We start from the raw sequence: 25,830 nt of genomic DNA, 5'->3' as shown, positions 1-25,830 counted from the left end.
GAAATGCTTTTCTCTCTTTATATTGAGTTCTTCTAAAGGAAAATGTCTTTTTGCTCATCTTAACAAATGGCTGTGGGTAAACATTCCCCAACTTTTATAGGTTTCCTAAAACAAGGAGGGGAGGGGGGTGCCTACCATAATAAAGGAAAAGACTATTTCTAATACCACCCAAGTACTGGTTACACATTCTTCATACATTTTCACCTACAGAGCAAATACAGATTTCTCCCCTTTATAATGACCAGATCTACAGCAAGCTATAAACAAAGGTAAAATTCTAAAGCATTATTGGCTAGCAACTAAAAGTTCTATTAGTATTCCTAAAGAAGAATGAAAGAAGACACCTGGTGCCCAGATGAATGCAAATTACATTGAATTTCAAATGGCTGTTGTGTTTCTTCAGCTATCAACCAAGACATTCAGAGAAACTCTTAAGCAGAACTCATGTTTACTTTATATGAAAAATATGCAGAACTTCATGACAGCAAAGAAATTGGAGGGAAAAAAGATAAATTAAGGAGATTAAAATTGTGGACCATCAATGTCATTCTAGGAGAGCTGAAGCAGAAAATATCAAAAGCATTTAAGTGTGCTTTCAAGGCACTTTGCTTGATTCAAAACTAATCTGAGGGGTGAATTGCCAATCTGTACAAAACAGAGAAATTATAAAATTCTTTCCATGCATTTGGTTATCTTTGTTTTTTTTCTGATTATAATATGCCATTTCCAATTTGCATTAATTTAACAACTCTTCTACATATGCCCATGCACTTTTCTCGTTATTTCCTTACAACAAATTCCTAAAAGTGAAGTGATGAGTGAAAGGGCTTTTCATTTTAAGATATCTGTCAGTCTCCCAAGCTGCTTTCCAGAAAGCTACACCACTTCAGACTTCCACCAAGAGTGTGGTGTGTACAACCATTATCCCACTCTTCAGCAGGGCTCACTAATAATGTTCCTTTTGATTTCCACCAAGCATGTATGTGGGAATGCTTCCAGATTGTTGTATTATGCAGTCGTACTGACCTCACAGACAGATCTCTATTTCTAGAGGACAGGGAATGGTTAAAAAGTGGTTAAAAAGTGACAGCTTACCACACATAAAAAGTAAAGAAACGGCGTTGGGCCTTCTCTAACCACCTGCCTCACCCCCTCTGAGGTGTACTGTCTGTCCCTGTTCAGGTGGTTGGCTTTATCCAACTTGCCAGCCTCATGCCTCCAGATGTACTTATGCTTTGCTAATAATAAATAATCTCTCTTTATTATCAAAGAAAAGGTAAATAAATAGCAAAACATTGTTTGCTGGTGAGAAAATGAAAACTAATAGGATAAGAAAACACCATTGAGACCATGGATTTTAAGTTTGGGAACATTAGAGAATGATGTACATAGCTGGTTATCTACAAATCTTAAAGAAGTGCTAACAAGCCTCTGAGGAGAGGAGAAGCACTGGGCGTGTTCAGACTACAGGCTGCTGAAATAACAGTAATAACAGCACCCCGTATACATGAGCTGACTGGAGGCCAGGAGGTACGTGCGTGTACTTCCATGGATTACCTCACTTGGTCCTCACAACATGCCTATGAAGCAGACTCTATTATTACCTACATTTTATAGAAGAAGAACCTAAGGCTTGGTTAAGTAACTTGTCCATACACCTATTAAGTAGGAAGCCAGGATCTGAATCTATACTCTAATGTTACAGCCAGGCTCTTAAACACTAAGCTATATAGCTTCCTAGGAATTGAATGTCTCCATTTTCAAAAAAAGACAGAAGATGTTATCTAAAACATATAGTTCATTTCAAAACAAGTAAATGAAAATCCCATGTATAGTTTTCATAAATATGTGACTGATATCTTTGTCAATCAAGTGATTCCTCATTGAGAACATGCTGGCAAGAAGTTTTTGCTGGTTTTAGGTTTCCTAGCTCCTCAAGAACTATTTTGTTCTCAGACAGTTATCTGCTCTGAGTCATTGACAAATTCAGATGACACAAATCCTAGCTCCTGAAGCTGAGGTAAGTCTGTAGAAATCCCTTCTGCCTTTGGACAGACTTTCATAGTCAAAATGCTCCTCCCAGGTCTCTTAGGTCCAACTCTTGAGGCCAGAGGAGCACCATGACTGCCGGTGTCGACCCCCACCTGTCTGCCTTGGGCACCTACAGGACTGATCTCACTGGGTACACTTACCTTGTCTGTGTCATTACCACAAGATAGCCAGGCAGCCCTGGCCCTCATCTCACACCCAAAAATCCCACAAATCACTATGTGACTACACATATTCCAGCTGAACCCCATCTCCCATGTTTCCCTACTCCTGGCACCCTTTCCCTGTGCCCTCACACTCCATCCTGGCTACAGCCTCTCTATCCTGAACCTCCACTCTTGGTTTTCTCTCCCCTCCTCAGACAGAAGCGGACCCTCCAGGGCAGCCCTTCTGTCTCTCTCAGCATTTGTTCCACTGAGCCTGACAGCCAGCTTCTCATTATCACTTCACACAATGCTCCCACTGACCACTACCCTTCACAACTGCCAACATATACCAGGCCTCAGCTCTCCCCCCTCATTCCTTGATGATTTTAGCCCCTCACTCATTGCTGCTTTCTCCAATTACTATTCCTGTCTTCTAGGATTTTTTTAAACCCTAGAAGATGTGTTGCCTTACCAGGACAAAAGCAATGGAACTAACGAACTACCATGGACTGAAACCTCTAAAACTGTGAGCCCAAATGAATCTTTCCTGTTAATAAATTGGTATTTCAGGTATTTGATCACTTGGTAAAGCTAGGAGAGGTGTCAGGGACTTAGTCATATATATATAATCCCCAGGTTTCTTTGTGCAAAGTTTTTCCCAAGGAAGAATTCAGGCTATACTTACAGGCATAAGCCTTACTTTGTGATTAAAAAATATATATTCTGGGATTTTTAGGGAAGAAAAGTTCTCCCCTTTTACAGATCTAAAGACTTGGCCCAGTGCTGGATGTGGTGACCACATCTGTAATCCCAGCTCTCTGGAACTGAAGGCAGAGAGATACCAAATTTGAGGCCAGCCTGGGCTACATAGAGAAACCCTGTCTCATAAAAAAACATAAACAAACAAACAAATGACTACATACTTAGAGTGGACTCAACATTCCAACAACAGAAACCATTCTATTTCCTACTAAAGGAAGTACTGTTATGCATGTGTTAAAATGTACTAAGTGCTCACACTGCTGGTGGGAATGCAGACTAGTACAACCACTCTGGAAAAATATTTGGAGCTACTTAAAAAGCTGGACATCGATCTACCATTTGATCCAGCAATACCACTCTTGGGGATATACCCAAAAGACTGTGACACAGGTTACTCCAGAGCCACCTGCACACCCATGTTTATTGCGGCACTATTCACAATAGCCAAGTTATGGAAACAGCCAAGATGCCCCACCACTGACGATGGATTAAGAAAATGTGGTATCTATACACAATGGAATTTTATGCAGCCATGAAGAAAAACGAAATGTTATCATTCGCTGGTAAATGGATGGAATTGGAGAACATCATTCTGAGTGAGGTTAGCCTGGCCCAAAAGACCAAAAATCATATGTTCTCCCTCATATGTGGACATTAGATCAAGGGCAAACACAACAAGGGGATTGGACTTTGATCACATGATAAAACCGAGAGCACACAAGGGAGGAGTGAGGATAGGTAAGACACCTAAAAAATTAGGTAGCATTTGTTGCCCTCAACACAGAGAAATTAAAGCAGATACCTTAAAAGCAACTGAGGCCAATAGGAGAAGGGGACCAGGAACTAGAGAAAAGGTTAGATCAAGAAGAATTAACCTAGAAGGTAACACACATGCACAGGAAATTAATATGAGTCAACTCCCTGTATAGCTATCCTTATCTCAACTAGCAAAATCCCTTGTTCCTTCCTATTATTGCTTATACTCTCTCTTCAACAAAATTAGAGATAAGGGCAAAATAGTTTCTGCCGGGTATTGAGGGGGTTGGAGGGAAAGGGAAGGGGTGGGGTGGGTGGTAAGGGAGAGGGTGGAGGCAGGGGGGAGAAATGACCCAAGCATTGTATGCACATATGAATAATAAATAAATAAATAAATAAATACATAAAATGTGCTGAGTGAAACTGGTTTTGCACATTAATTGCTGAATATAATCCTCTGAGAAGAGTAGAGCAGCCAAAAGGACTCCTCCATCTTTAACAGAGATGGCACAAACGCTCACACACATTTTCATCCTTATCAGTGTGGCTTATCTAATGCAGCTAATTTTACCCAGTGCTGTTTCCCTGAAGAACCGTATCAGAGACAGGAGTCATATTTTCAAGTCATCAAAATTCTGGCGGCTACTTTTCACTAGGCACATTAATTTTACTCAGGCCATGAATCAGTGAACATCTGATATCAGCAGAGCTAAGAAAAACATGTTGGATTCTTTTTGGAAATGTGTCCAAAAACAAGACAGATAAGAACCATGGTCAAGAAAATCCCTCCTAGCTTCTGTAGAATGGAACCTTTCATTCAAAACCAAAGTAATTCATTAAGAGCTCAAAAAAAAAAAAAAATCAACCAAACATGGAAAAGGAAAGGCCATGAAGTAGACTGTGAGTGGCAGGCTGTGTTCTTCTTTTTAGATTCAGTAATGGCACAACCTCTCTGCAAATCTTACAAAAGAAGAGCAGGCCAAGATGTGATTACTACGTTTATCATTTTGCTCACTTATGCACTGTGCACTTACTGTTTGCTGCGAGCCAGGCACTGTGTGCAGTCCAGAAAGCAATCGATAAGGCACAGATCCTGTGCTCAGGAAGCTCTGTCTGATAGAAGGTAAGGGTTGATCTGTGTGGCCCCAGAGTCAGGGACATCTATCAATGGATGGAAGTTACATAAGGAAGAATTTTCTGAGAATTAAACTATTCCAAAAGTAAGCAGCCTGCACCCCATATGTCACCTATGCGGGCAGTGTTCAAAAAAAAAAAAACCTAGATGTCCTATGCAGGAGTGCAAGTCAGGCATCAGTGAAAAACACTTGATAACATGGCCTCCTTGATGCTTGGGTAATTTCAAGACAGTAACTTCCTGTCTATACTAGAGAGCAGAAAAGAAAATTCCAGGTACATTTTAATACCCAAGTGACAGAAATCATACCTATTCTGAAGCTATCTGAAATAATCATGAGTGGTTCTTCCTCTCCTTCAATTTTTCCATGTTCAATTGTTTTCTCTCTCTGTTAGGCATTTCTCAGGAATTCAAATCATATTACATACTATCTTTCTCTTGCAGCCAGAGCTCAACTTTGTAAAACATCAGTTAGTCGGGACATAATATTTTACTGGAATACATTAATTAGCTTGATTTAGGCATAATACTTGGAGCATGGCTGGAGAACAAATATTAACTGATAGGAATGTTTATTGCTCAATATACCAAAATCAATAATCTTTTAATGAAAAGCAGAAATAACAGCTGCAATAATATTCCTCTCATGGCAAATGAAGATAACCTCCACATACAGCAAACAAGTAATCCAACAAAGTTTTGAGTATTCTTTAAATTTTAAAAGTCTAAGCAGCAAAAATAAGAAAGACAGGGAGATTTTGCTTACAAATAAAACATTTTTAGGTCACCTCAATGGTCTAAAGCATACTACAGAGTGATGCTGATCTTAATGTAACTGTATGTCACATAACACAGAATAGTATTTATAATTCAGGTAATTTTCTAAACTCTTCTTGGCCCTAGGAGAAGCCTTTCTGGAGTCTTTTCCTCACTGACCTCTCCCATGAGGTGCAAGTTATCTTTAGACATATCGGTAACACATGCTTATTCATTTAATTTATATATTTGTCCAATTTTCTCTATCTTTTTTATAGCAGCTCACCTTGGAGTGTCTTAGATTACAAGCTCCCAGTAACAGAAATGTCTTGTAGAAAGAGCTGAATGATGGATGACTATTCAACTTATACTTCAGGATGATGACTATGTTAATGATCAAATAAAATGATTAATTATTTTAAATTGCTTATTCTCTAATTCAAAGCAGTGATTTATATATGTTGAACAAAGTTAAAGATGGCACTATGAAATGTTTAAATGGCCTGACATGGAAATGGCATGCCAGTCTAAAAGGCACAAAATCAAGAGCATTTGAAAATTCTAACAGGTCCCCTAAAGCAAAAGTAGGAAGGGAGAGTTCTGTTACTATGCACCTGAGCACAAGCCTGTCATTGCATTTACTGTGACCCAGTAGAAACAGATGTGTTCCACTATCTTCATGGCTCACAGCAGAGCTAATGAATAAATGCAGGTACAGTAATACAATATACCTTTCCCAGATGAACAAGAATGAGAGGGAAGTCCATGGCCTAATAATACCAAGATCAAGGGACAAATATCCCTGTGTTACTATGACCAAAGCACAGGGTCCCATGCTGTAAGGCCTGGTGAAGAAGACCCACACAAAGGATGCTGTTTATGTTGGCTAGGTTGTTTAACGTCTCTGAGCCTTACTTTCTGGTATGTCAAATGGAGAATGTAATCTTGTAGAGGGACTCAGAAGAAGCAAAGGGCAGTAATTTAAAGCCCTTAAGCAAATCTGGGCTCACAGTGGCAGCTGTACTTGATATACCAGGATGGTGATAGCATCAGCTATGAAGACCATCCTTCAGAGAGTTCACAAAAGGGATGTCAAATACACCACCTGTGCTGGCCCATGCACATTCACACCAGCCTGTTGACTGTACACAGTGTCTGCTCCCTTCTCAACCTAAGATACTAGGTATGAATTCATTAAACATCCTCACAAGAGATGACACCTATCTGCTATTCCAGCTGTGAAGTGCAGTTGTAAAGACACAACTGACAGGCAACAGTTACCCAAGTCTTCCCATGGGTCTAGCACTCTTCTACATTTTTATGTGTATTATCTCACTTAATCCTCAGCAACCCTGTGATGTGGGTACTATAATTAACCCCACTTTTCAACTGAGAAAACACAGCATACTCACGTGAAAAGTCAAGTGGCAATTTCTTATAGGAATGTCACAGTCACAAGGCAGTTCTAATCCTATGTCAAATTAGGTTTGGATGTTAAGTGGCATAAATTCACAAGAGAAAGAGAAAAATTATGCTCCTGGGTCTGAGACTATTTCATAGAGAAGGAAGAAATTAAAGTTAAACAATGAGTAGGATCTGCCCAGGCAGAGAAGAAAAGGGTATTACAAGTGAAAGAAAGAATGCAACAGAAATGTTACAGAAACAAGAAAGCACGATAGAAGAGCAATTGGATAGGGATGAAGAGATCACATCAGAAAATTTAAAAAGCAGGGCTTGTGGAGTGGCTCAAGTGGTGGAGCATATGCCTATTAACCATGAGGCCCTGAGTTCAAGCCCTACTACCACCAAAAAACTTGAACTTATCCACTTTCAACATTTTTATAAGAGTCAAATTCCATAGGATTTTTTTTATCCTAAGGGAGTGGTATCTTGCATAAATTAAGGCAAATAAAGAAAAAGTTTTATATCTTACTTCTTGGAGATTCTGTTTCCTTTCAATTCTTTTGTGGAAACAGAAAAGATATCATGTTTCTTTCATATCTCCTACGTAACTATGGTTTGCTAGTATCAGTTAAGTATCAACAGATTTCAACTGAATACAGACTTTTGATGGTTCATTCTTACTGTCAACTTGATTGGAGAGTTGTGTCTGTGAATGCATTTCCAGAGAGGATTGAGTAAGGTGGGAAGTCCCACCCTGAATGTGGGTGGCACATCCCATAGGCTAGAGGCCTGGATGGAATAAAGGGGAAAAAGGAGAAAGCCTGGAGTGCAAGCGTTCTCTATTCTCATATTCATTCTCTCTCTCTCTCAATCTCTCTCTCCCTCTGCTTCCTATATACCATGATGGACTGAAACCATGAGTCAAATAAATCCTTCTTCTCTTCATAAGCGTTTTCTCAGGTATTTGGTCACACACATGCATTATTAATACGAAAGCTTTCAGGTTTCCATCATTCCCAGACAGGGAAAAAAGCGCTATGCACACACAGATCAGGCTGAATACATCATCAAATCTATTGCCAGAGTAAAATTAAGCTGCTGTGATTAATCCTTTTGAAAAGTTCACGGTGCAAAGCCGGTACACTCTTTGTTGTGTGGGGACTGATCTCCTATGGCCAGTAGCTGTAAAAATAAGACACTGTGATCACAATATCTTTCTTCAGCACCTCCAGTCCTTGCTTCAATTTATGCCTAATTTGTTCGATTTCATACCAGCTGGGCTCATCTGGCATTAACCAAAAAGATACAATAATCATTTCTACCTTTAGTATATATTCCAAAGATTGCTTTATATTTTCCTATTGAAAATATGTGTTTCAAATAAAAATACAGAGTGTGCTGTAAGTATATCTGCAAGCAAGGTAAGCAAGCTAAATAACCATGGAGGACTTGCAGCATTGCTATGGAACAGCAATGTAAAAGAAGCATTAAAGATTTTAGAGGCACATATTGAGACTGGACAAGTCATGGTGTAGATACACAACAAAGATATGTAAAACTCAATCCATTTGAACATCCTTAGTAACACAGATTGTCAGATACCTCTTAAATTAAATTTTTGTCATAAAAAGTAAGCCTATGCACCACAGGATATTCATATTTCTCAAAACTTAAGTGACATGTATTTCATCACATGTAAATTTTACCACAAAAGAAAACAAGACTGCAATCACATACTGAGCTCGTAATAACATGCGTGCAGTGGGGTATACTGATGCATGCTGCTTAGTTGAAATACATCAAAATGAGCTGATGGATCAGAGGATAGATATCTGGCTACAGATGTGATAAACTATATTAATCGCAGGATACATACAAATACTTACTGTAAAACCCTTTCAACTTTTAAGCTTGAAAAGTTTCGTAATAAAATGTTAGGGAAAAAACAAATATGAAATCATCATAGAAAAACACGGATACTCAAGAAAAATGAAAGCAATACATAGACACCAAACACATACCCAGGGTCAGAGTCTATACTGTTTTATAACGTGCTTTCACCACATGGCAACCTAGCTCTCTACTCTTCCAAATGGAATGGAATTTTATTATTAGCTGTTTGCCTTGTTGTTTCTAATTCTTTACCAATGTTCATTTTTATTTTCACCTTTTTTACATCTCTGATTATTTCCTTAGGATAAAATCCTAGAAGTAAGATTTCTGACTCAAAGAAAGTAAGAGGTTTTTTTTTTCTTATGGTACACTTTGTAAATTCTTCTCCAGAAAGAAAAGTGGTAAATCACAGATCCTATCTATCCAGAGGTATGTTTTTTGAATCTTAAATTAAATGCTTTCACAAATAAAACTTCTCTATCACCATCATTTCTGCCAAAGGGATAAAGGCTCTTTTTTTAAAAGTCTAAAATAAGCAATGCTAGTTAGTACTCACATCTTGGTTCCTGAATATGATACTCAAAATCAGACATACTGACTCAGGACTTCCTGAAGAAATGGTTCGTCCCAGGAGCAGGACAGGAACTAGATGGGTTTGAGACATCTTTTTGTGCCAGAAAGTAAGGAAACCACCAAAAATCAAGGAGGGCATATCAAAAAGACAGAGAAGCCAACCTGAAGCAGCACATCTTTGCTAAATTTGGGACAGTTTAAGCACAAAAATGAATAACACAAAGTAATGGATTATAACACTTTGTATGTGAAAAGCTCTAAGTCTATAAAAATAAATGAATGTGTAGGTGAGTAAATAAAGGAGGACAAAAGGAAGGAATAAGGAGGAAAACCTTATAAGGAGAAAATTGCTTCTGACACAGTAAACCATCATAATATTCCATTCAAACAAGAATCATCAATGGATGTTAAACATGTTGGGTGTTTGTTGAGGAAAGATATTTACCTAGCCCCAAAGTATTTACCAATAGCTTAATTATTAATTGCAAAGGGAAAATGGGCATTTTTACCATAGAGAAATGAGGTGAATTCCTCTTGACTAAGAGTTGGTGAGACAAACTGACACTACTCAACTCCCAGTAAGTTGTAGAGAGAACCACCAAGGACCAATGTAACATTCCTGCCAAAACAACATAAACTTAAACTAGGTGAGGGGGAAATGAGATAAGCCCCAAATGAGGGACATTCTACAAAACAAGTGTCCTATACTGTCAAAGTCTTACAAGACAAAGACAGCAGAGAAACTGTTCCAAACTAAAGCAGACTGCAGCCTGTCATCCTGCATTCGATCCCAGGTTATAAAAAACTGCCATAAAAATCTGTTGGGACAATTGGCAAAATCTGAATATAGACTCACAATAAAGGAATATCCTTGTGAAATTCTCAGAGCTTGTTAATTATACAGTGATTATGTTTTGGGAAGATGCTGACGTTATTAGGGATAAAGCTATATAGCATCTGTAATTTACTCTTACTCTCATGTTCAGTAAAAATGAATTGCATATAAATCAATAATATATATAGAGAGAGAGAGAGAAAGCAAATGCTGCAAAATGTTATTACAAGGTAAATTTAGGGGAAAGATAGTAGAACTCATGGTATTAGTCTTGTAATTTTTCTCTGTGTTTAAAGGTTTTTAAAAAAACCTTTTCTTTCTTTTTTTATTAGAAAAGTAATATATATTCACTAAGACAGAGAAAGTGACATTACTTACTACATTGGAGGTCTGCAAATGAAGTGAAAGCAAACTCTCTAACATAAGCAAAGTTAGAGAGTTTGGTATAGATTTTCTCCACATTTCATCAAATTCACAAAACACATAACTAGTTAGGTATCAAGTCATTCTTAAAGAGTCATATAGTTATAGATATTTTATGAAATATCCCATTCTTTCTGAAACTCATTGCCAAAAAATGACCAAGTAACATGGAATTGAATCTATAAATTGGAGGGAAAAAAAATCCAGAGCTTATCACCTTTATCTTATCACTAGAAAACACCAAGCCAGTAGCCAATACACATTTCATAAAGTACAGCAAGAAATGCATACTGCCTTAGCAGTAACTGCCAGCACTGAGCCAAAACTTTTCATGTGTTAACCTCATATGGATTCAGCCTATATGGGGGAATCTGTTGTAGTTATCAATAATAATAATGATCTCCTCATCACTCACTAACCCAAAACCCCAAGCTGACATTGAGGTTTTGGGCTTTCCTACTTAGAAGTTTATGAGTTGTGCTCTTCTAATTTATGGTGATCACCACAGTTTCTGAATTATACACTCTCAGGCTAAAGACCTATACAAAAAAGGACTCAGCAGTTCCAGTTCTTGCTGCTAATGTGTGCTTTCCTATGTCATTTTCCTGGCTCTCTCAAACAGTAGGAAAGGTTTTAGGAATGAATGTTTGCAGGGTGGGGAATGAATGGGCTGCAATTAACACCTCCCTCCAAAATCTGTTTCCTGTCTCATAAAGTCATTCTCACATCAAATAATCATGTAAGAAGATATTCATTGTGTTGAAGTTCCATGACCTAATGCTCACCATAGTCATAAACCTCTCTTAACATATTGGTCTGTTTTATATTCTTATCTGGCCAATTAGAAGTCTCAAGATTAAATATTAAAGAACAGAGTCTGATCTCCTAAATTTTACTTGTCATCCGTAGGGCAGCCTAATACACTTCTCAAAATTCTATGTCCCAATATATAAAATGGGGACAATAATGCAAAGGTTATTAGATGAGAGAGTTCAGTCCAGAGTAGGAAATGGATCTATTACTTGGCTACTATTAAAATTTTTCATGATTAAGAAGTAGGGGAAAGGGCCAGCCAGCCAGGCATAGTGGCTCATACCTGTAATCCCAGCTATTTGGGAGGCTTAGGTAAGAGGATCGCTGACCAAAGCCAGCCCAGGCAAAAATGTGAAACCTACCTGAAGAATAACTAAAGCAAAAAAGAGCCAGGGGTGTGACCCAAGTGGTAGAGCACTCACTTCACAAGCACAAGGCTGAGCTCAAATCCCAGTACTGCCAAAAAAAAAAAAAAAAAGTGAGGGAAAAGGAGAGCAAACTTTTCAACCTAGTACTCTTCTGTTTTTGTGTACATTGACTTCTTCATGCTTTCTAAAACCTCCAGACATCCAAAAGCATGGATATCCTAGTCCTGCCGACCTGGCTGCAGGGATGGGAAAGCCAGCTGGTGATCCATAATCACAGAGCACTGCTGGAGAAAACCCACCAAGTGCTGCCACCTGGGCTGCCTTCTCTCCTCAACTGCTGTCACTCACCAGGAGCCGTTAATGAAAAAACAAAACCACTCAGGGAGGTGACAGGATGTTTAAGGAAAAGTTCACTTTAAAAAGGATACCATAAAGAATAATAATTAGCTAAAACGGGACATAAACAGAGACAACCAAAACAAACTCCAGAGGGCAGGTATTAAATGTTATCAGTAGACTGACCGTAGGTAAGGAGACTGTAAAGGAAATGCTCAAGGAGACACAATTTAAACATTACACAATGTATACATGTACCGAACCACTACCTGGTATACCATAAAAGTGTAATTTTAATGACCCAAACATTGTATGCACATATAAATAAAAGAAATTAAAAAAAGTTAGGTCTAAAAAGGAAAAAAAACAGTGTATTTTTTATGTTTTTATGTGTCAGTTAAAAATACATTTAAGTTTTTAAAAAGCATTTTTTTAAGTGACCAATGTGGAGGAGCCCCTGCAGATTAGCTCTGCAAGTCGGATTATTCTTGAAGGACCACTCTGAATGTGGGGACCATGCTGGGCCACATTTCTAAGATGAAAGGGTTGAGTTCACATCTCATCTGGGATGAGCAGAAATTCCAGACGCTGAAAGCCACCCTTTTCTGATTTTATAAGGAAGGGCAGCACTCTATTTAGCAACTATTAACTCTTTATTGCATAAAATCCATCACTATGGGTCTTAAGTAGAAGTGAAACCCAAGAAGCTGGCATTGCCTAATCCAATAGAAAAACCAGTGCTCTTAATTTTTTAAAAGATAACTCCCGAAGACCACGAATTCATGGGGAGAAAATGGCAAGGAGAGAAACATTGCACGTTACTCTTTACTACCCCGTCTTGGCTGCCCTAGAGAATCGAACAGCAGAAACCCCGGGAAGGCCTGCGTCTGGGAAAGCCAGCTCAGAACACTGGCTCTTTCATGCCATGGAAAGAAACCCTCTCCCTTCAGATGACCCCTAGTAGAACTCCACCCCAAGGTACACGCTGCAATATTTCTATTTATGGGGCTCCCAGAATGGAAATTGGGAAACAGCCTCATGGATCTGCCCCAAAGGCTTTGCTTGCTCCCCTGCAGCCCTGTGGCCCTCTCACTCTGGGTTGGAAGCTTATGTAAGTGTTGTCATGACCATTTCTGATGGCAGGAAAAGATCTTACCTCTTTCTCTATTTTGAGTAGCTTCTTTACAGCCACCTCCTTGTCCTGTGATATCCATTTGGCTCGATAAACACTCCCAAAACTTCCTCCACCGCAGTTTTCAAAAAACTGCAAGTCATCAAATTTAATTTGCACAAAGGAGGTACCGAGAGACGACATCTCATAATGACAAAGTATGATACTTCCACAAAATCTGTAGAGAGAAGGAAAAAAAATATTGAATTACAATTCAATTAGGAAGAATCCTTTGAGTCTTACTTTAGATAATGTATAACAAGTTCTGCGAAGCTTCTGGAAAGACGATGAGGACTTTTGGAGGAAGAAAAGCCAGACAAACAAATCAAAATGAAAACACTCACCCTGGAAGTCAGTGCAAAACTCACCAGCAGCTTGTCCAGACTCTGAAACGCAGCTGTCCACAGAGAAATGGCTCAGATTTCCCCCAATAAAACCTGCAGCAGCACTTCCTACACATCCCCAAGAGCTCTGCCTGAGGCTACTGTGTCACCGGGTCTCCTATCAGGAAGCCCTGACAGACAGCCGGAGAGCACGCTTTCAACAGCAAGCTTGCATAGCTCTTTTGGCATGTGTGGCATGCCATCTCTCCATGCTACCCCCCACTTCATGCAAAACCTACAAAACCTAAGCCATGCAGCATCCGGGATGAGCACAGCCCAAAGGCTGTAGACTGAACACACATACCATGTTTAGACTCCCAAACCAAACTTAAGCTTACAGATGATAGATACGTTGGCCCAATGTTTTCCAAAAGATCCTCCCTGAACTGGACACCACAGCAGAACTTAATTGCTCTTGATTATACTAAGTCATCTGAAGAACACTATCGAGGATGTTAAAAAATGCCATACTTGTTCTCAGAGGGACAGTTACCCCTCCCAGAGATTATTGCAGTGGTATTTTCTGGGGTTAAAGGAATTTTACTACACTCCAGAGAGGTGCTCATTCTTTTTTTTTTTTTTTAATCCATCTATTCACATGTGCATACATTGTTTGGGCCATTTCTTCCCCCCACCCCGACCCCCCACTCCCTTCTTATCCTCCCCATCCCCCTCGCTTCCAGGCAGAAACTGTTCTGCCCTTTTCTCCAATTTTGTTGATGGAGGTGCTCATTCTTACTGCTCTATGTCAAACCATACATGATCAGGAAAAAACAAAATAAACTCAAAAACATACAAACAAGAAAAATATAGATTAGAATTTTGAGCCTGCATAAAAAAGCTAAAAATGGTGCATAAAAATTATGTATGTATTCTTACTAAAATTGTAATCAGAATGTTATAATGAGGGAACAAAGAGATGAATCCATATTTGTAGCATACCCTATCAAACAAATGCTCTGAGATCCTCCTAATTGTCAATGTCACAAAAAATTTTTGGAAAGCAGGGAAACTAGACATTTTATAAGAACTTAAACATGATGACTTAACGCAATGTGTGATCACTGACTGGATTCTGGATTGAAAAGAATCTACTGAAAATAATACTGGGATTTTAGAGAAATCTGAATAGTAACTGTACATTAGATAATAATATTTTATCCACTACAAATAATGGTATTTTGGTTTTGTAGGAAGATGCCCTTGTTCTTGGGAGACATATAAACATATTAAAGTACGATGACTACAATTCACTTTAAAAATAGTCTAGACACTGTCCTTCCCCCGCCCCACCCAAAAAAAAGTGTATGAAAGCAAGAGAGGGGGAGCATGTATGTGCAAGAGAAAAACGCAATGTGGCAAAATGTTAAGAACTGACAAATCTAGGTGAAAGATATATGAGCACTTCACTACTTTTTCCATTTTCCTGTGACATTTCATGTTTTACAAAATAAAAGGCAAGGAGCAGCTTGTATCAATATAAATGCACAAAGTTTGTGAGTGATGTAAACAGTCAGCTAAGAGATCTTAACGAGCAGCTGAGTAACCATCCCATTTTAGGAGCCTCAGCTCCCTGAAGAAGCCAAACTCTCATCTACTTTGGAGGGGGGCAAGAAGGAGGAAGGGGTACTTGTTTACCCTCCAATATGTAGAAGATAAGTCTACATAAAAATATCATGGGGTGAGGGAACCAGGTATCTGGATAAAATTCACAAATATTGAACTTTATTTGAAGTTGTTTATTTGAATTAACAACTTTTGCTGTAATTTATATTTGGTTAATTTAAGAAGGTTTGAATAAAGCTAAATAATGTACCAAAGGAAGGTAGGTACACAGCATATGCAAACTAAGATTGTTCAACAAAATACAAAACGCCATGTGCAAGACTTCCTCAGTATTACAGATGCTGGGACTTTATTTTTAATAAGTAATTTGATCCAAGTATACAAAATGCAATGGGACTACAAAGCCTATAATGCAAAAGTCCCTTACCCCACTGTTCCCAATACCCAATTCTCACTTTTCACCTCCCTTATAATTTCCTTCTGGCACTTAGCTCCACATTTCTCAATAATGTGCTTTTATTGCCATTTCTTGATTTTTCCATCTCAGGTATAATCTATTAACTTCTCCCTGTGCAAGATAAGGATTTAGTTCTTGTACACCATCCTTCACCACACATAAAATGTTATACTTGCCTAATCCTAAGTATACTGTAATATTTGCTTAAGTCAATATCCAAGGTTTACAGTAATCTGACCAGAAAGTATCATTCCCAGTAGTATCATGCAGCAGGTAAAGATCACACTGCCCTTCCTGGAAAACCTTTTGTTTCTCCTAGAGTTATTACTTGCCCTGTTTTTGTCTTTCGTTCTTATGGTGTGCTTAGCTTTTTATATTCCTAACACTTATTCACCTCATCAAACACTTGCAAGAACTATAAAACTCAATGAAGTAAAAACACCAGGTTCTTTCTCCTTTACTTTTTAGAGGGGTGTGTGTGTGTGTGTGTGTGTGTGTGTGTGTGTGTGTGTTTTCTTGGAGACATTCTTTCTATTATCTTCATCCAGATACAATCAGACGGGAACAGTTGTTCTCCAGGCCTGATTTGAACTGGTCTTCCCTTTGCTTCACATTTTCCTCTAAGGGAAATCCTGTCTCTGGATCTTCCATTTTCTCTTTCTTGGTTTATTCCTGTGTTTTGACAATATATACCTCCCATCAGCTACCTGAACTTAGTGCACGGGATGTAAATGTTGGAGAATCTGAGTGGCTAAAATGCCTTCACTGCAGCCTGGCTTGGTATGCATTCCTAGATAGGAAATAATTTTCCATGTAATTTTGAAAGTATGATTTCATTTTCTTCTAATTTCTAATGTGGCTATTGAACAGTCTGATGCTATTCTGATGATTCGTCCTTTTTACATTGTTTTTTCTCTCTGGTAACTTTCAGGATCCTCTTTTCACCCCTGGAATCCTAAATTTTTAGGATACACTTGGGATGGATCTTCCATTCACTGGTAGAACAATCAGTGAGCTCTTTCACTCTGTAGCTTGTGTCTTTTCACTCCGGAAACGTCCTTCTCTTTCCTTCACCTTGCACTTTTACTTCATGCCTTCTCATTTCCCATATGCCCAGGAAGCTCCACTTGCAATTCCCCATACATGCTGTCCTCTGGAGATACCCTACACAAGCTAGTGCCTGTCTCTACCTAGCAAACCCTTGTACTGGCCACTTCTTTGAGTCCCACAAGGAAAAGGACATTCTCCTTCTTCCACACCATAGCACCTTCTGTACTATTCATCTCCCCTACTAAATTCCCACCAGACTATAAATTCCTTCATTTCCATCTACATCTGGATCCTCAGCTCCTCGTATACAGCCAAGCACATAGCATGCATCTTTTCCATTCAGAAGTATTTGTGAAGTAGTTTCTGGTTATTCCTCAATCACACCTCTTGCAGCTGGGCAGATTTCAATCAAATTAAGTAGAATCTGAGACCTGTAGTTTTTACAAGCAGATTTTGCAATGAATCCTCATTTGGAAACTGCTGCATACATAGGCTTCTTGGGAGACTGGAGAGTGTGTTTGGCCTCCCTATGGGTTCCTCTGAGTCCTGGGATGGGACTGGGGGAAGAAAAGTAGAGAGAGAAATCCTTTCCAAAACAACAGCAATGATCTGAACCAAGATGAGATTAACCTCTGAACCCACCGAGAAGCGCCTGTCTCCAGGATCTTCACCCTTTGAGAGGAGGCAACTAGTCGTGTTCTTTTAAGAATCACTGTCACTCATATTGTGATACACCCTGCCATTTGGGAATTGGCTATATATGAATGGAACTTTGCAATTTCTTGGATGTTTTATTGAGACTGTGAAAAATTAAGTCTCAGCTGATTACTGAAGAGACTAACAATTCTAGGGTGTCTCAGTACAAGTTTCAAGTCTAGTGAGCTTAGCAAATCATGGTGCACTTAGCTGAAAATCTGGTTGAGGTTTCCACTCTCATAGAGATATAGATATATGAACATAAGACTACATATGTATGTTGTCTCCTGATCTTTCTCTCCCTTCATTTAGGGTCATTATTCTTAGATCAATGTATGGACAGAGGAACAAAAAAATCTGAATTGGTGGTTAATAACACTTAGAGCATCTTTGGGAAGACTACTACCTGATCAAATTATGCCCTAGTTTTTCAGGGCATATAGTCTCCACTGAATATACCAGTGAAGAGTAATCTGTATAAATTTATACACAGTATAACCAAATTATATACAATGTTTTCAACCCACTATGTTAAAAGAATTGCTTTTCCCCAAAAAGGCAATTTTCTCTAAGCAACAACTCTCAGTTCTAATTTTGTAGCATTCTCAAAGCTGTTTTAAATGTTAAGTATCTACTGAAGAACATCCAAAGATAAGGTAGAGCAAGAATATCAGAAATAGCAAAACATAAGATACCACAAACCTGAAAATGTTGAAAAAACAAAGTGGCTGAATCCAATCAAGAGTACTTGAGTGGGATGGCAGAGTGGCTCAAGTGGTAAAGTACCTGTCTGGCAAGTGTGACACCATGAGTTCAAACCCCAGGGCTACCAAAAAAAAAGTGTACTTGAGTAACATCCAATATTTTAATTTTAAAGTTTTCCTTAAATTAAAAGTTCAAAGCATTTTAAACTATTAACTAAATTGCTGAAAGCATACATAGTATCAGCAGTTAATCCAAAAGTAGAACCACATGAAGGTAGAAAATCTTACAGGGATATTGTTTAGCTTTTTAGTTTCCAGCCTTCTCCCCCTTCCCCCGAAAAAGGAACTTAGTTTCTCTATTCATAAATCTTTTATTTTGTCCCTTTATTTTTCAGATTAGTGTTGGCCTCAAATAAATAATTTGTCCTATCTGTCCCCTTGCTTTTGCCCCAAATGTAAACAAAAAACATAAAAGCCACCACTAAAGTCCTTACACTAAAAAAGCAAGATTTTAAAATTAGGCGTCCACCTCTCAGAAGCCTTGAAACAATCACTTTTTCTCACAGTATGGCGTTTCCAGACCTAGCAAATAAAAATTCGAAATCTCTTCCACTTAATGTCCCAAAATCGATAGTCCAGAACTTTTTAAACATACTGGAGATAACTGGACTTCAGTGACAAGTCTTACTTCCAAACCACAGCTACTTCATCAGGGAAGCAGCACCGTCCACGGAAAGAGCCTTGTGAGAGAGCTCTGGCAGTAAATCAGAACTTACAAGCAACTAACCTCGGGCAAGCACTGGGCCTCTGAGACCTCGTTTCTCACTGGATAATAACACACGGCGTGGGTATACCGCACAGAATCCTGCATAGGTTTGGGGAAGTGCAGATGGTGTGAAATGTCTCTCAGAGTGCTCAGCACATAGTACATACACAACAAGTGGAAATTATGATTTTCCAATTGCTTTCATAAATATTCATATCATATTTAGCCACCTGCTCCCTAGCTTTCATAGTCAGGTACTCTTCCTAGGTAGTTTTCTTCTCTCTAATTGTTTGGCATTTTACCTCCATTACCGTTGCAGCTCAATTATTAATAAATAAATGCACTACTGATCTGAAATCCTTTTCATATGCTTTTCCTTGTGTGTGTTTTAATTTTTTCTTCCCTCTGTTTTGCTGCCTTTTTATACGGTTTTGATAATTTTTGCAAGATCTATTTTAGTAGCATTATAATTTTTGAGACGTGTAACTCATGCTGACCTTGACCTCTCAATCCTCCTGCCTCAGTCTCCCGAGTGCCAGAACTAGAGACATGTACCACCATACTTGGCTACAATTATAATTTTTTTCTTTCAAACTGTTTTGAAATGGGGGGAATATTTAAGTTACTAGAAAACAGTACTTCTTCTCTTGTACCTTTTAGATGCTAGCATTTCTGGCACTACATTCAAGCACAGCACTCGCTTTGGGAGAATCCTAGACTGTGCACCTTCCATGGTGGCCACTGTCTTCTTTCAGTGTCTTCTGCATATTGCATGGACGCTTGCTTCATCAAATACCTGCTTCATAATTTTTAAAAAATTCAAATCCACCTTATAAAAAAATTAGCTTTACTATAAAGAAGGTCTTTTGGACTTTCTTTTAGGCCTATATGAGCTTATTATTTCGGATTTAGATTCTTCCTCTTTTTCTACCCCTAATGTATACTTTCCTTTCATCTTTCTTCATCTTCACAAAAGTCTTATAGAAGTTTTATTTCTGACATAACATAGGAAGGAAAACTAATGACCTAGATAAGATTTTTTAAAAGCCTTTTCAAAAACAGCCTTTAACCTTCAAGAAATTGTTTTGCTCACTTTGCTGCCCTAATATTTACCTATACTGGTATTGTTCTAGCCTCCTTAACATACACCAGTAAAAGCGTTAATAAAAATGGGCTTATTGTCATGTGTATGAAAACAATACCACTTTGGGATCACTTCCATCATTTTTGGAGGGAATAAGGGGGTAAATGTCAGTCATATCTTCAAAAATTGGGAAAGATTTGGTGTATTTTTCCACAATGTCAGGTTCAAAGACTCAAAGATTGCATTTCTGTACAGGACTGTTGTTCTATGTTGTTTTTTCAAAAAAAGTCACTTAAAAATACAGAAGCTGTAAGACTAGCTAGAGGAACTAGATATATGAATAAAACTATCACTGCGTCTACTGTAGATACTTCCTTTAAGACTGCTCCCAGAAAATAGAATATCTTTCATAGAATAGGTTGGGTTCAGTGATAGCACTTCTTCAGGCATGGAAAGCTAAGAGAAGCCAATTTCAAGTAAGTCTAAAAGACAGAATGGACATTGTTTCATTCCCCCTCTCAATCTGTGCTTTACCATATAAGTAATGTAACTAGCTAGAGCAAAGGTTCAAATAAAAACAAGTTAGTTAAATCAAACATTCTTATTTGTATATTAATATTCCAATAAATGAAGATCAACTTTCATACCATGCTTCCTTGCCAGAAATGCTGTTAGCACAAGTAAAACAAAGTACAAGGAAAGTGGATGATGGGAGTACTTATGCCACAGATATGCTGTGTGTAATGCGTCTGTGCTCAAAACCCAACTAGGAAACGTGGAGTGGGACAATCCAGCTCATGGGCCACTATGGGGACTTCTCGTGACATGAGGAAGAGAATGGGGCCAGTGCTGAGTAAAGTGGGAGAGCACTGAGGGCAGGTTTCTGGGGATGACTGGAAGAGGAATGCACAGGTGTCTGGGGGAGGCGCTCAGGAGTGCAGGAGGCCAACTCCTAAGCCAGCCTTCCACCCATCCTGAGAGCCTGCTGTTGCTCACCTGTAGAAACTGCCCAGCCATCCTGGCTGACGAACAAGGTACAATTTCCAACTAATTACCTGAATGACGAGGTAACTCCCTAACCAGAGTAAATACACAGGTTAAAACCTGGTTGTCTCATGTAAGATAAAGATAAAAAGAAATGGGGATGTTAAAACTAGAGAAGATCAAGACCCTGTATTATTCTTTGCTAACTGAGAGACAAAATTATCTGTGGATACAAGTTACAGAAAGAACTCCTGGTTATTATGGTAACTAACAAGGAACCATTCTGTCCTGTTAGTAGTGACTGACCTAATCCTGAGAATTCAGCAGGAGGCAGGGGTGTGGAAGAAGATCCTGACTCAGCTAGGTGAGCAGAATAGATGCTTCTTTAAGATACATTCCAGCCCTACCAGCACGATGACTAACCAGCCTAGTATGAAGTACTGACGGTCTCCCTCCCCCACAGGATGCAGCCATGAACCTGACAGTAAACATGGAGAAGTGTAATGACCAACATCTTTGGCGGAAATGATTGGGCTGTTCTCTCAAGGCCAGGAAAGTGAGAGCCACATTCCTGATTTCTTCCTACAACTCTCCTCTCCCTTCTCCCCCAGTCTCAAGGCAAAGAGCTTGCTTTATCTTGAAAGGCAGAGGTTAACCACAGATCATAAAAACCCTCCGGATAAACTAATCTTTTTTCTTCCTTTCTTCCTTCCTTCCCTCCCTCCTTCCTCCCTCCCTTGCTTCCTTCTTTCTTTTTTTTCTTTTTTGTTAAGACAGGGTCTTGCTATGTAGCCCACAAAGGCCTGAAACTTACTATGTAGCTCAGGCTGGCCTCAAACTCTTGATCTTCTGCCTCAACCTCCTATGTACTGGGATTACAGGCATGCACCACAATCCTCAGTTTATCTACCCCTATTCTTTTCTCAGCGAAATGGAATTACAATACCCCATGCAATGGGCTAGGCTGTGAAGCTTAATGGGTCAGAACCCTTTATTAGCACCAATCCCACATTCCTCTGTGCTTACTCCCATACATGGCTACATAGCACTGTACAGGTATATGAATACCCACTACCAACTATAATACTGATTTTACTTTAGGATTTAGAGGAATAAATATGTCTGCTTGTATTAGTTTGCTCAATTAAGTAAAACAGAAAAGGAAAGAAGAGAATGCAAAATCCACATGACTTTTTTTAAGATTAAATGTTAAGATTTTAAAGAAAATGCTTGCTTACATTCAAGGTACTTCCCTTATTCACATAACTCCCAAATTCTTCATATAGGTATTTAAACGTATTAATTTTCAGATTCTCCTCTCAAATTACAAAGCTATACACAAGTGCAGAGGTACACAGAGCTACTTTAGAAACCCTAATATTCAAAGCAGAAGAAAACCTTACCCATCCCACACATGTCAACATGTGCACTTGGGAGCAGGGCACACTACTGCAGGCAAGCCTTCACTGAAAGGGGTGAGACAAACAGCTTTCTCCATGTACAGAGAAATGTGGCACTCCCCCTCTCTACCACTCAGCCATGGTGGGTGAAGTTTCAAGGACTAGTTCAAGCATTTCTATGTGCTATCTCATACACTTATCATCCTTTGGAAGCAGGTACTACTGTCCCCAGTTTGCATGTGAGGAAATTGAGGATCAAAGGTATAAAAGTTGCCCAAGCCAACCACCTAATTTACAGTTGACACAACTGGGATGCAACTCAGGCCTAACTCCAAAGCCTTATCATTTTTATCCACCATGTTTTTTTTTTTTTCCAAGATATCACTCTGCTGCCTCCTTCTAATTTTCCTTTTTTTTTTTTTGTCTTAAAACAGACCCTTTTCTTATTACAGTAACTACTGGATTGCTTACTACCCACCTGAAGTTCAATTTAAGGCTTTAATCTGCTATTAGCCATTGTGGTGATGGGGTTAGATGTCAGGCCTGTGGTTGCTTTGTTCTCCCAGAATCTTCCCCTGCATTGGGATTACTTAACTGCTCAGGGCATAATCGATGCTTCAGCTGTCTGGAGGAGGGTCTGACACAAAAGCACCCAGGTATCAGTCACACCAATCTAAACTCTGCCATTTACAGCTCTCTTCCCTTAACTGGTACAGTTTTCTGGTTACAGCTGCTTATTTGTGAGTAGGAGAGCAAAGCTAATAGAAGTAGCTTAAATCTTCCCTGCAGTAAGGCCCAAAGGTGTCTTAGCTGTTCTTACTACATTTAGCTAAACAAGACACCCACCCTGTCACTCTGTCCTGAGCAGAATAAAATAGAAAACAAATGATCCAAACTGATTTTTTCCCAACATCTGAGGACACACATTATTACTCCAACAATTACTATATCACCACGAACACCTTTTTCTGATTAAAAAAAAAAAGTCACTGGTTCTCTTTCTTCTCTGAATCTTTGCTTTTTCACCACACTAATGGCTTCACTATATATCTGACCTCTTTTCATGAAACATCACTGTAATTTCTCTGTGTTTTCTCTGATGATCTGATTACTCACTCCATACCCTTTGTAACTCCTGTTTATAATTTTGCAGCCCTATCAAAGTCAGTTTCACTGCTCATTCCAGATAGGCACAGAGCCAATGTATTGCCAATAACATTCTCTCTGTGCTAACTTAAAATACACACTGCATCATGCCAAGTTTCCTTATTTGGCAAGAAGGTCCCTCAGTTCCCAAGATCTTTGACCATCCATTTTTAGATTCAAATCTGCATGCTTAATATTTGCTTATTACCGTCTTTAATGTGTTCTTCCTTATGTAGCCCCTCAAAGAATAGCAAAAAGAGATCAATCATCTATTTGCTTTCCTAGACAACAAAAATTTTTCCTTGTCATTGTGTCATATACTTTGGAATTACTATCAATAAAACTTTAGATCCAAAACAACATTTTTCAGGGTTAAAAAGAAAGTTCAAAAATAATCCCAAAAAGTTGAGTAGAAATTAAATTGTGCACGATTAAAATAAGGAGGGCACACTACTCAAAAAGACCAGTTTTCTTTATCTAAACTCTCTCTTTCCAAACAAGCTAAATTCACATTCATTTACGATCTCCCAAATCTCTCTCTATTGTAGCAGGAATCTAAAACAAAGACTGCACAAATGACCAAAACCATAGTTAAAACGCAGCCGTCACATATTTTAGTTTTTTTTTGAAAATCAAAACACGACACGAAATTTCAGTGAAGATGGGCCTACTACAGAGAAGACATTAACTGGTCTGGAATCACTTGTTTATTTTCATTTTTCAACGTTTGGTGGCTTGAATTCATTAAATCCTGACTGCTGGTTTCACCTAAAGCCAGGAAGGTCGAAAGGCTCGCCTTAAACAGCTTCAGGAGTAAAAGAATACACTTTACCAACAGTCTTAACTTGAATATCCTCGATTCATTCTGCAAGACGATTCTCACACACATTATTAATGAAAGCTGCTCATTGTAAAATCGTTGGCATGGGCCACTAAATGGCGTGCTTTCACCATTAACGAAACTAACAAAAATAGTAATTAAGTTCCCCATAAACAGTGCTTATGCGGGATTTGCAGGCGCACCCGGGACACAGTTTTCGGCAATCTAACAACGTCGCCCATGGTTTTTTAGGCGATTCGATGTCATGTAGCCAGTCCAGAATTAAAGTTTCCCGAGAGCTGTCATGCGCACGCGAGGCGCGGCGGCGGGCCTGGTGCGGGGCCCCGGGCCTCCGCGGGAGGAAAAGGGGGCCGCCCGGGACGCGGCCGGAAGCGCGGGGCGCGGTGGCTCCGCGGGGGGCCCGGCTCTCGGCCCAGGGCCGGCGAAAAGGAGAAGTGGGACGTCCCTGTTGCGCGGGGCCCGGGCAGGGAGGCTGAGGCTGAGGCCGCGTCCCGGGAGCGCCCCAGACCCCTTGCTGGGGTGACGCACCCGCCCAAGCCGGGACGGCCCGGCTGCGCCCCGCTCTTCCGGGCGCCAACTTCTCCGCGGAACCGGCGCGACTTCCCCGAGCTGCACTTGGCCGTGGCGCCGGGTGCGCTCGCTCCCGCCCGGCCTCGGCCCCGGGCGCCGGGACGACTCGCGAGCGCGGCGGGCCGGGCGCCCTCCTCCCGCTCTCCTCCCTCCCTCTCTCCCGCCGCGGCCGCCCGCCGGACCCCTACCTGGCTCCCGGGCCGGGCGCGAGCAGCAGCCGGGACGCCGAAGCCCCGCGCGACAAGGACGGCGACAGCGGCGGCGGGGGTCGGGACGGCGGCCCGCGCGGCTCCCACGCTTCCGCCGGAGTCAGGAGTTGAACATTCCGCCTCTCCGCGCGGCGCCAATGAGGAAGACACGCACGGCAACAGCACCACCTACCTCCCGGCGCGGAACCGCCGGCCCCGGCACGCCCGCACGCCCGGGACCGGCCCCGTGCGCCCCGCGCCCGCCCCGTCGCCGGGGGCCCAGCTCGGGTCCTCTCGCCCCTGACCCTTAGCACCTTCTCGACAAGTTAATACAACCTATTCCGACAACCCAGTCCTCCCAACAAGCACAGGCGCTGGGGGTACAAAGAGATGGGGATGCTTCGTATCCTACAGAAGTTAATGCTCCTGGTAGGAAGGCGACAGATAGGGCTGCGGGTGTCTGTGTCAGTAGGCACCATCAGTAGGTACCTCTGGGATTTTGAGGAGGGGGCATGGCCTGCTGCAGTGGTTGGTGACTTTAAATTGGAGCGTCTTCAACTTTACACAGAGACACA

At 40.2% G+C, this 25,830-nt stretch overlaps 1 protein-coding gene across 5 annotated transcripts in view; it reads right to left on the bottom strand.

Moving 5' to 3' along the window:
- Positions 1-25,433, bottom strand: part of Map3k20 (mitogen-activated protein kinase kinase kinase 20) — a 163,434-nt gene extending 138,001 nt beyond the window's left edge. For 2 of the 5 annotated variants that reach the window (XM_074071121.1, XM_020166058.2), the window contains exons 1-2: positions 25,256-25,391; positions 13,406-13,598 (exon numbers count right to left, since the gene is read on the bottom strand). In XM_074071121.1, coding sequence (XP_073927222.1) covers positions 13,406-13,564 — 159 coding nt within the window. In that variant the 5' untranslated portion in view covers positions 13,565-13,598; positions 25,256-25,391. Of the gene's footprint in view, positions 1-13,405; positions 13,599-13,764; positions 14,326-25,255 lie in introns of those variants that run through there. The other 3 variants (XM_074071120.1, XM_074071119.1, XM_074071118.1) reach the window with 3 other exon arrangements.
- Positions 25,434-25,830: the final 397 nt, after the last annotated feature.

The sequence above is a fragment of the Castor canadensis genome, chromosome 4 (assembly GCF_047511655.1).
Source record: "Castor canadensis chromosome 4, mCasCan1.hap1v2, whole genome shotgun sequence".
Lineage (NCBI taxonomy): Eukaryota > Metazoa > Chordata > Mammalia > Rodentia > Castoridae > Castor > Castor canadensis.
This window is presented reverse-complemented; position numbering and strand designations above follow the sequence as displayed.